The sequence below is a fragment of the Dermacentor variabilis genome, chromosome 2, assembly GCF_050947875.1.
Source record: "Dermacentor variabilis isolate Ectoservices chromosome 2, ASM5094787v1, whole genome shotgun sequence".
Lineage (NCBI taxonomy): Eukaryota > Metazoa > Arthropoda > Arachnida > Ixodida > Ixodidae > Dermacentor > Dermacentor variabilis.
The window spans coordinates 227,294,174-227,306,673 of NC_134569.1; the positions used below are offsets into that span (position 1 = coordinate 227,294,174).

The 12,500-nt window shown below is 44.6% G+C and overlaps 1 protein-coding gene across 1 annotated transcript in view; it reads left to right on the forward strand.

The window, feature by feature from the left end:
* Positions 1–12,500, forward strand: part of LOC142571206 (uncharacterized) — a 130,403-nt gene that overhangs the window by 74,400 nt on the left and 43,503 nt on the right. Inside the window, exon 5 of the mRNA XM_075679477.1 lies at positions 1,354–1,400. Coding sequence (XP_075535592.1) covers positions 1,354–1,400 — 47 coding nt within the window. The remainder of the gene's footprint in view (positions 1–1,353; positions 1,401–12,500) is intronic.

Consider the following 12,500-nt stretch of genomic DNA (forward strand, 5'->3'; position numbering starts at 1 on the left):
GGCTGCAGCGCTGTGGAAGTAGTGTGCAACAAAACAGACAAACGTTACTACTAATGGGTTATACCTACTATGGCTGAGTGAGCTCTCTCAAATGCAACCACACCCGCTCGGATCAACAAACATACTGCCGAGCTGCACCTCTGGGAATGCCAAGTGATGGGTTTGATTTAGCTCCGACTGCATCATGCGTGGCGCGATAACAGTGTCATCTGTGCTACGACACACACGTGATCGAGTAATGGGTTCTTCCTTCTACACAACGATACTAAAGTCAAGTGCATGGGTATTATGGCTGCATAGATATGAGTGACATTAGTGTTATATGGGTGGAATAAGGTAAAACAATTACAATCTGTTTTTGTTTCAAATCTGCCATTAGCTCTCTGTGATGGGTCAAAATTGCTCGTGCCTCTGCCCATGTCCCAGCCCATGTTTTCATTACATTTTGTTATGTGCAGTTTTAGCAAGTGGCCCCTATGCTGACTGAAATGAGAGACATTTCATGCAAAAAGAAACTGGGGATAAATTTGCAATAGCTTACCGAAGTATCAGCTTTGTTCTGGTTTTTGGTTATCTGGTTACCCAACCATTTAGTCATCTCATAACAAGAATCTGTTGACAAGGGCAGACTGAAGCTGTGCATTATTGAAAGGACTGCTCACTGTCTTGAATAGGCAGTAGTGAAATTGTTATTCGACTTGTCTTGTGATCCACCCAGAATTTAATAGCGTTATGAGTTGGAACGACAGTGGCTGTAATTGTGGATGGCGTTGTTCTAAAATGTCATCCACCACTAAGAAGAGATAATTATCTTGAGATTGAGAAGAAATGGAGCTGTGCAGGCCATGTAATCTGTCGGGCAGATAACTAGTGGTCTATTAGACCACTATTATTACACAGTGGATAACAAGACAAAAGAGGTGCAGTCGAGGATGGCAAAGAATTGGGTGGTACGATGAAATTTGGGAATTTGGAGGCACAAGGTGGGGACATTTGGCTCAGGACAAATGTAATTGGAGATCACTGGGAGAGGCTGTTGTCCTGCAGTATAGTACATAAGTAGGCTGGCTATGATAATAGAGAATGTGCCTAAAATTTATCTTTTCATTTTAATTGATGTTCACTTGTGAGGCATTTTATGATGTCACTAGTGTAAAAAATTACTGCAGCCCTGTGAAATTATACTTACAGACTGTTCTGCATTCTTTCTTTTAATAATATTAATAATAACGTATTGCCAGTCAGCATTAGCACTTTTGTCTTGTGAGTACTATTGTATCCCTTTCACACATGAACATGTATATCAAAAATTTTGTGCCTTGAAAATTTTATTTTACTTTTATGTGCAGGCAGTACACCTACACAAGAAGATAATCCTGAACCAGATGCTTCTTCCGCAAGTGAGTACAGTGGCAATTAATTTTCCTTGTTGAAAGGAAATGAAACAGGGATTTTCTTACAGTTTCAGTGGTGCTACTGCTGTGCCGAACTGCGCCAAGAGGCAAACCCTGCTACATTCTCCTAAATTTCAGCAAAATATGATAAATCCCCCCCCCCCCTCCCCCACGCCGACAGGGCTGCTCGGGCTTTCGAAAATGGAACTTAGTTCTCAAGCACCGTTTCTCCACACCATCGAAAGTGGCATGGTGTGGACCACCAGGTGCGATAACCTTGAGGTGGACTGAGCCAAGCCTCCCTGATAAGTAATCCTGGATCGTACCGCTCTTTCATCCTTGAGCAGTTGTCTATTTTAAACACCTTCCACTCCACCGCGTGTGGGTTGTTTAGGCAACGAGACAGCATCGCTTTTCAGGCAGCAGCAAGCCATCGCGCTGGTGCTGAGCCAGAGCCTGCCTTTCTCTCCTCTATTACCAATGTAAAATGGTGATCAAAGTTTTGGATGCTGTATGCTGTCTCATGTGATTTCTTGAGCACAATGCGCTCATTGTCGCAGACGTGGTGGCCGTGAACAGTTTTTCCACGATTAACTTTGTTGCCAATCCGTCCCTTTTGTTGGCAAGGCGATTTCACGGCTTTCAAAATGACGAACAGTGGTTACTAATATTTTGGTCGACTTCATACCAAACAGCAACTTTCGTCCATGGATGCTGCAAAGTGCCGCTGGTTAGGCTATAGCTGCTTCATACGGCCATAACAAAAATTTTCTGCCAGCTGACATGGTAGCGGCCATGCAGCAGGTTGTCGCGGCTAGGTAGCCTGTGTATATATGTTCAGACCAATAAACCGCCTCTGTGATTGGGTGTCAGATAATCGGCTAGACTAGTGGCCGGTGGCCAATATTGGGTCTGCGGGCAACGTGTTGGTGGCAACTACCGTGAACGCTTTCACCAAAATGAATTTGTGCATCACAGCCTAATTGGGCAGCCTTGCAGAGTCAAAGGTCACTGCACTTCACGATGGCACGCAGCGTACACATCGAGCTGCGAGATGAACGAAAGTTAACCATGTTGTGATGTCGACCATTGCGGCATTTGAAGTCTGCAGTATATCAGTCATCCACGACACAGGATCCAAATTAGGTAAATTTTTCATACCACTGGCATTGCAAAAAGAGATTAAATTATTTTTCCTGCTAAAGTTGGCATTTTAGTGTTTGGATTGAGGTTATGAACCAGCGACCACTTACTGCTTTCACATAGCTTGTCCACTTAAAAGCTACTTACAATATAATTTGCTATCACTTCCTTAAACCTGCTCCAATGGTTCATTTTACTGCTCCAAAGTGCATTTTACTGCTCCAAGTGCATTTTACTGCTCCAAATGGCTTGCGCCAGTAGGATCACTGCAGTTTCAAAATGCAGTTCAACTCTGGTATAGGAAACCTATAGGGACAGATAAAAAATTATATTGAGGGCTCTGCTATAAACGAGTCACTTCGTATAGTTTGTTGTTCAAATTGATAAACTTAAATAAATGTACTGGCCTGTTAAGAAAGAAATGTTGCAGTTTCAACTGAAAAGTGCAGCATTGACAGTGATAGTAATGTATTTGATAAAGTAAGGTTCATCGTTTTATCAGCCACATAAATTGCAGTAAGCATTTGCTCACTAATTAAATTAACAAGCATGGTGTCACATGTGCACAGGCAAATATGAACAGATATCTCTATGACCATGTGATGAATGCCAGCAGCTTGGAGCAAATGCTTCGTGCTGCCTGTCGTTTCACTGCATCTTGGAAACTTCTGATTATGTGACCTTCGACACTAGCCACACAGAAACGCAGTGCACATTAAACCAGCAGCCATTTCAAGCCAGCCTTATCCTTTGCACCTGTCGCACATTACATCGAAGGCATGGCCTGCAAGCCCTGTATGTACTCAGTCGTGTCATGTAGTTCCACGGCCAGGTTAGAGGAGGGGATGTGTACCCGCCTGCTCACTCTAGTGCATAGTTGATCATGTGGCCTTTGTTGCGGCTTGAGGTGGCGTTTGGGCCAGGAATCCACCAAGCCCACTGGAGCATATTCGAGCAGGAGCATATTAATTGTCTCAGTTCAAATCAGGACACGTCAGCCCTCACTGCACTAAAGGTTTTGGCTTTTAATACCGTCATCCGATGACTGTATCGTGGCCAATCTCAATAGTCGAATCGGTTGCAAAATTCCGCCCATGATATCATACCATTTCCTCAAACTCTGCCTCCGATGTTGCACCTTCATCCCTGCATATTTAGCAGTCTAGGCATCCGAGGTCGTAGCCGTTCCCACAGTAGCATTCAATGTTGGTCCTTTTCATCATGAGTTCAGGTTGTCAATTTTATGTAGAGGGGTCTTTTGTTGACCCATCAGCAGTTGGTGTCAATGCTGCGTTGACTTCTGCATAAGCGCTGATGAATGGGGAGGTTGCCTCGTGGTAAACGTCTAAGGAACTCTCATCGACGTATCGAGATGTAACAGACCCCTCCACCACCAGGAGATTCGACCTAAGGGTGACCAGCTGTCGGGTTGCCCAGAGAGTCGGTGTTCGGTTGCGACCTCAGGAATTGTTCTAGAAGTGACGGCTGATAATACACTGCCTTGAGGTCCCAGCCTTCGCTTCGTTTTGCCCTTCTACATGGGAATGCACTAGCACACATGCACTCTGGTCGGCATGCTCAAGCGACACGCCCACCGGATGCTATGATTCTCGCATCGCTTTACAAGGTTCTGCCCCTCTCTATGTCTCCCTTTCTTTTTTTTTTTTTGTTGTGGTCAATTTTCAGCAAGACAGAATTAAGTTTCTTATCTCAATAACATCACTAGCGATACACACAAAGCAAGTTCATAAAATAAGATACCGTGAGTTCATTGCTTAAAATCCCTGGCTCAGACAATCTGCGTTCTAATTCTGGCTCCCTCTCCTATACTTCACCTCAAACTTGTATTCCTGCGAAATGAAACTCTTTCTCAGCAGTCTCGAGTTTTTTTTTTGGGGGACATTTGCTTCAGCCATGCAAGACTGCAATGATTGCTCTCGACCGTGAATTTCCTGCCTTGAATATAGCGTCCTAGCTTTTGAATAGCCCTTTCTATGATCACTCTTTCTCCGAAGTGCTAAATGCCTCTTCTCGTGGTGTCAGTTTTTGATTGACGTACAGCACGAGATGCTCTTCACCACTTTTGTTAAATTGGGCAAGGACGACAGCTAGTCCACGGTAGCTGGCGTCACACCAGAGAATGAATTCTCTGCAAAAATATGGTGAGACAAGCACAGGCCATGAAGGCAAGGCTTTCCTCTCATAACAATATGCATATTCTGAATAAGGCTCTGCAGATCTTCCACTTTCGTGCGACTCACGCACTAACATTTTCTTTCTTTTGTCCACAATATACCCACACTAAAAAAAATGACCACATACAAAAAAGTGTTGCATAATTTATGCACTTGAAGCTACACGAAGATTTGAGCTTATTTCTAAATACTTCCACGCACGCTCTAAGTGATATTCAAAGTGTTGTCATCTTACGAATACACGTGCGAGGCACGCACCACTGCTTTGCTTCTGTGGCTGAGCAAGACGTGCCTTAAAGGAATGGTACACTTTCTAAAATTGTATGTTTAAACAACGGATCCGTCAAATAACACATCTTACTTTCAAAGAAAATCTTGCGAGCACTTCCGAAAAGTGAGCTGATATTCAAGCGTGGCACTACAGGCTTCTAGAAAACAAATAACCTGTACTGGACGTTTCTAGCATATCTTACACAAAAAGAACCTATCTGCTTATAAAGAAAGAATGAAATATCGAGAAAACAAAGTTTCATCATGTATGCGCATGCAAACCATTTCTTTCAGCATATTAATGAGCTTCTAAAATAAACAATCTAAACAAAGCTCAAAGCTTGGTTATCGAAACGATCTTTAGTCCCAGAGGTCTCAAAACGTCTAGCCAAACACTAGAAACAAAGAAACAAACTTTTTCCACCATACCTGCATCGCCATTATTCATTCCGAATAGCCGACGGTTTCGGCATCTCTTTAAACAGTACTCGAGGCGGATGTAGTCCAAAAGCTCTTGTCAACCTTAACCAGGCATTACAAAAGGAACACAGGTCATTCTTCTTGCTATAGACCCCCAACACTTTAGGTACTGGCAACATGCCTTCTAAGCATTGTATTATGAATTCGCTGCCTGGTATAACAACTTCGCATTGTGTTATTGTCACGCTCTTCTGTGTCATACCTGTTACCCATCGAAAAGAACTCAAGGAGGGGGAACATAATTGCCCCCTGTCTATTGCCCTCCTTCGCACCGACCGTATACTTCCTTTCTTTTTCGTTTGGTGGCTCGGATGTGCTCTAAGTGGAAACATGTCCAACGACAAACGCACCTTTTGAATTCTTTCACTGTGCTCCTCACAGGATTTAGTGGCTTTCGCTTTATTCGGCCGCGTTGCGTTCTCTGCCACATTTCTGACTCTGCAAGGTTTCTTTCTCTTAGCCTGCATTCTGGTGCTCATTTTCAAGTGCCTTTGCTTCCCATTGACGGCTCCTCAGCCTGACCCTCTTCCTGAATTTCTGTTGGGCAAATCGGAAAGATTTCGTCCCCTGTCTTCGCCAGCTGCTTCATGCTCCTTTTTTTGCAATTTGTTCAGCATCGTAACTCAGCGCCTGACCTTCTTCCTGAATTTCAGTTGGGGAAATAAAGATTTTCTCTTCCGGCTTAACTGTGTCTCCGGAGCTAGTTGCTTCATCCTCTTCTTTTGTGGTTTGCTGCCCCCGAGGGCAAGATTGTAGCCATGGGGAAGGGTTTTGATAGTGTAGTACAGTCCACTTATAATGATATCAAGAAGAACGAAAAATCTGATCGTTATAACCGATCATCGCTATATCTGGACTTCCGAAAAAAGAACTGTCGAACATACCTTCGTAGCTCAGAAACCAAATTTGCTACTTATGATAAAAAGTGGCATTGTAGAAAGTAGGCTGTGAAAAATGAAACGGTTATCTATACCTCTAAACAGTGTGTCAAGCGTCAGGCACGCTGAAATAGTCAGAAATCTGCACTTGCTTTCGCGGAAGTTTTCAAATTCGCAGCTGCAGGGTGCGTCGCATCCAGCGGCTGCGCGAACACTGGTGGCCATAATTTAGCGTGCATGAAATTAGTTAGCGACTCTATCGACCACAGTGCACTTTGCATGAAAGTTGGGGTCGGCGTCAGAGATGGGCCACTGTGAATCCCGTCGTCAGCGCCGTTACTGTCGTTGCCTCCGTCGCACCACGCTGCCGTCTGTGTCGCGACAATGATCACCCAGTCGGAGATTCTTCACAGAATGAGGCAGCGCTATCTGCGCTCGGAAATTCCTGCATCGTAGCACCATCTATTTTGACACCAGTAGCGACATGCTACCAGAGTTCGGTAATGTCAGCGGCTGCCACCGTGTTGGTTTCACACATGGGGGGTTTTGTCTGGAGCACAAAGCCCACCTTTTCCTTTGATCGGCGTGGTCACTGGTTCTAGCCTTCCTGATCATCGTGCTCGTGGTTTTGCAAATCACTGATATCATCGACTGCGCGAACCCATACTTTGAGTCTTGCAAAACTTGCAGCTTCGTTTCATGCGACACAGCTTTGTGCATTGTTGACGCACCTACTGCTGCTTCCACAGTGAATTTCTGCGCTTGCTGAGGAAGAGAGGGAGATTGTAAAAAAGGGGTGCAGGTGTAGTTTGCTTCTAGCGTTTCTATTTTTGTCTCTCTGGACGCTCGCCGTTGTCGTGGATGCGAAGCAGCTAGTGCCATCTTGTGGCACAGTGCACCAACTTGTGATGCTCTCCATGGCTTTTGCACATTGATGTGCTGGCAGGAAGCACTGTGAAGTGATGGCAGCAGATACAAACTTGCATAGGCAAACTTTTTGCCCCGTCTTCGTTAAGTGTAACTTAGCAACGCAAATTTCACGATTATTCTGCATGGAAAATGCTGCCCAAGAGGCAGAATTTCAATCGTTATATCCGATATGTGGTGAATAACATATCGTTATGTATGTTTTTTTTTTTGTAGCCCTAATGCATAAGTTGATACTCTGAAGTTGACTCATCGTTATAACTGATATATATCGTGACATATGGTATCGTCATAAGTGGACTGCACTGTACTTGATGCTACTGCTCTGTGACCTGAAGCCACTGCTTGCCGCATACTCATCGGCTATCTGTGCTGCACTCTTTACAGATATCCCTCCCTGCCTGTCCTTAACCGTAAGGCACATGTTATCGGTCAGGGTCTCGTCAAACTGTTCTATGCAGATTAAATCTGCCAGTTTGCTGACGTTATCCGCCCCAGCTCTTTTCACCCACTCTGCAAAATTATACTTTAGGCGACGTGCAAACTCAACAAAGCTTTCATTAGGCTTGTTTCTTTCCTGTCTAAATCTCCTCCGAAATTTCTCTGTGAAAAGCTTGTATTCTGCGAGCAAACTTGACTTCACTGAACTGTACATATCTGCTTTGGCTGCTCTCAGTCGGCCTACGACGTGCGGGACTTCTCCCGGCAACACCTTAAGCAACTGCTCTGGCTATATGTCTTGCTGAAATTATTACTTCTCACAAATCCGTTCAAAATTAATCAGGTAGAGGCTGATGTCATCGCCTGTTTTGTATGACTGAAGCAAAAATGTCATTTCCACGCTTTCGCTTTCTGTTTGTGCGGTACCGCATCTGCCCTGCACACTAATCTCGCTTGCTCTAGTCTTAATTTCGCAAGCTCAAGTTCTGCCTGTCTTTGTTCCCTCTTTTCCTGCTGCTCTCTCTCCCACCTTTACTTTCCTCTCACGCTCCTTTTCTTCCCTCTTGTGACATATTTTTTCCCAGGTATCCGAGAGCTCATCCTCATCGAAACCCACTTCGTCAATTACCGTATGAATTTCGAGCTTCCTCAACTTACAGTTAATATCCAAACCGAGCTCTGCTGCCAACAGCAGCAGCTCCTCTTTCTTTAGCACTGGGATATCCATGCTTTTCCGAGAGCTGACTACAACTTCCCCTGTATTGACTGCACACTCAGCAGCGACCAATCACAGCTGATTGCCTGACAGTACCCTGTCTCTATTGCTTGGTGAAATGCAGTCGCTCTGGCATTCACCCAACCGCGAGTTTACGAAGGTCGTGTCTTCCATAGCCAAGTTGCCAGGTCTGCTGATCCCAGATCATAAGGACTGCCCTTTCTGCTGCTATTCCTTTCAGTTTCACTGAGTTGTCTAAGACTTCATGCCGTTACTACGTGGGTTTTGTCTCCCTGAGCCACGAAGAGGAGGTCTGCTGATCTCAGATCCACAGTAGTTGCTCTTCCGTTCGCAGTTTACCTCGAGCTTGCAAAGGTTCCCAGTTCTGCCAATGCCAAATCATGAGGACTGCCTCCTTGACCTCACTGTTGCCAACGAGCTTGTTGTGACTGAAGGTGTCGTTTGGGCCAGGAATCCACCGGCTCGACGAGTATGTCCGGTAGTAGGAATCAAGGAGAAAGGGTTTATTTTAGATTATGTACACTGGCTCCAGGTACGGAAGCCCACCCCATGCAGGAGCATATTAAACGTCTCAGTTCACATCAGGAAACGTCGGCCCTCACTGCACCAAAGGTCTCCGCTTTTAATATTGTTGTCTTCCTTAAGTGAATAGACTAAGGAATCTAATGACTGTACCACGGCCAATCACAATCGTCAAATCAGTCGCAAGATCTTGCCCATGTTATTGCACCATTCCGTCGAACTTTGCCTCCGATGTTGCATCTTCACCCCCACATATTTAGCAATCTGGGAATCCAAGGTCACAGCCGTTCCCACGGTAGCATTTGATGTTGGCCCTTTCCATCATTAGTTCAGGTTGTCAGGTTCAGATAGAGGATCAATGCTGCATTGACTTCTGGATAGGTGACGATGAATGGGGGGTTGCCTCATGGTAAAAGTCTAAGGAATGCTCATTGCTGTATTGAGATGTTGCACATTGAGCTACCATCTTCTTGGCTTACACGAGTGCTGAGTTTCACACACAAACTCAAGCACTGAGCTCAGCATTTGTCTGTGTGTGATGTGTGTTTGTCTATGTCTCAACAAGTGCACTGCCTTCACTTCACCCACCACGACAGCTACGTAATTGGCTATGACATTCTGCACCTAAGCACAAGGTCATAGGTTCAATGCCCGGGGGTTGCATTCTGATGGGGGGGGAGGGGGAGGGGGCTTTAGGTACGGGCTTGTGGTCGGGATGCCGCTGTGGTCGTAGCATTGTTGTCATTCAAGCTTTGCCATTGAACACTCATCATGCTGTCGTTGTTATGCCATCAATGTCATACGATTATCATACATTCACACCACTATAGTGATGCCGTAATGGTCACTCAATGGTTGTTGATGTCAATGGTCCAGCTTCGTGATCTGACTCTCGTCTTGTCTTCTACTCCGACCCAGTGGTCCAAGTCATCTAATAGCTTGGGCCACTAGGCATGTGTTCGGGCCCCTGACGCTGTCGTGGTCATTACATCGTCATTATTCCAGCTTTGTCACGTGACTCTCGTCATGCTGCCGTCATCAAGCTGTCATTTTATCATTGTCATCACCTCAATAATTTCGTCCCATTGTCATCATGCCGACATTGATGGAGCAATGAAGGTACTATAACGATGACGTCAATATTTCTTCGTCAATGTATTGTAATCATACTGTACTCATTCAGTCATGATTGTGCCGCCCTTATCATGTCGTCATTGTCAGACAGTTGCTATCATGATTCCATTGTCAGACTGTTGTCATAATGCCATCATGTTCGCAGCATCATTGTCCCTCCAGCTTCGTCATGCCGTCATCGTCACGACATCGTCGTCATACAGGTATTGTGATATAGTCATCATCACGCGATTGTGATCATACGCTCGCCGTCATCTCATTGTACTCACACCATCGTCGTCATACAGTCATGCATTCGTTACCATACCGCTGTCTGGATGCCATCGTCGTCATACCGTTGTTGTCATGCCATCGTCATCATGTGGTTGTTTCATCATTGTCATTACTTAAGTACTGTCATCCCATTGTCATTTTGTCGTTGACATACCACCTTCGTTGATCCATCATCGTCATTCCTTGTCCATCATTTCTATCATAATCATGCTGTCGTAATTGAATCATGATTATGCCAGCATTGGTCATGCTATCGTCATCATACAGACGCTGTCATGCATCCATGGTCATACCATTGTCATCGTGCCGTCTTGGTCGTGCCATCTTAGTCATTCCCGCTTCTTCATCTGGTTGTCGTCATACCATGATCGCCATGCGATCGTCGTCATCGTTACATGCCTTTGTCGTTTGGTCTATATCACTCCTTCATTTGATCATGACTGCTTTGGCGTCATATAGTCGTCTTACGTTATGCCTACATACTCCTCGGCGACCTTAGCAAGCGAGTGCCATAGCAAATGGGATGATATCGGAGTATGGGGCAACAAAGAGGAATGCAGTGCGGTATATGGAAATTCAAGATAGTGAGCAACACGAGAACAAGGCCAGAGCGGGAACCAACGTTTCAACAAGTGGACTTGTCCTTTTCAAGGCAAGTCCACTTGTCAAAATGTTGGCTCCTGCTCTCACCTTGTTATCGTGTTGGATATTGGAGTATGTGGCATATAGCCGAAGCTACGAAAGTCTAATAATTACCACTACATATGTTAAATAAAGGTCACTTAAATAATATGGTCTGCGGATCACTACTCGATTACTTTTCACATTACCGTCGACAGTCATTGTGAGATGAGTTCTGCCATAATTTAAGTAAGACTTCAGAAGAGGAGAATTTTGGGCCAATTGGTAATGAACATTTGACTACGGTGAAGGGCAATATAATGGACCAAAGGAAGGTGAGATAGATGGGACAAACGCTACTAACAGCTGTGAATGTTTATTAGAATTTTTTTGCTGCAACAGGACAGTGCACACATGCGCCCAAGATACAACACCCAAGATCCAGCCCAAGGTGCACCCAAGATACAGCAACAAAAAGAGGAGGTACAAAAGCAGTTGGCCTTTTATACCAAGATCCAAGAAAGTCATTTTACCCATTGGTTCCTCACATTCAAAACTGATTAAAACGGCAGTCACTAAGTCACGTTTCAGGTCGGCAATTATGAAGTCCTGCTCACACAGGATAACAGAAAGCTTTGGTCACCAAGTAGCAAGGTTGAAGCAGGCAGGTTTCCTGCATCTGTTTCTTCAAGCTATCAGAGAAACACTGCTTGATCAGCTGCACAAAGAATCCACGGAAGAAGTTGTAGGTACTCCATCGAAGAGCTGTTTGTTCAAGGCTGTGCCATAAGTGTATAAGTTTTCACGCAGCTTACAGAAACTTGCTGGGAAGCACGAAGTGGATCTTGTTTTCTGCTCTATGCAAATTTGCACAGCTGTGCAAACACGTCATGGGATATCAAGTAAGGAAATACTGTACACACGAGTAATAGTGTGTTCCATGCGCTACTTATGTCATGTACAGAATTCCTTTAAGCGGTGGTTGGGTTTACTTGGGACAAACAGACCAGCACCTGACCGACAGGCTGTGATAGCACTTTAGGTATTTGAAATCAGGAGAAGGCTTGAATTTTGCTTTTACATTGCAAAAGTTGTGGTTGCCGTCTGCGGTTAAAGAATGCTGAAGTTGTCAGCCATTGAAAAACTAAATTAGAATGTGAACTTTTTGAAGCAGTGTTTATAGGAAATTCTGTATTTGATCTGTGTGTGACTTCTGTGGCACTTCTAAACAAGGAATCGCAATTCATGGGTAGCCACATCTAAGCAGGTTCGTTCACACCTGTTTTGTTTTTAGTGCCTCCTGTGCTAGTTGTGTGCAATTGAATTACTACGTACACACGTTTCACAAATATCACGTGCCATGATGAGACTGTGCGCACATTGTATGCAATTTTTTGTCGTCTCGCCATGTTATTTTTTGTTTTTGTGTGTGCTCTTTTGGTTGCTGGTTTCAGGGTATCTTGGGTGCATGATTTCCGATAAATAT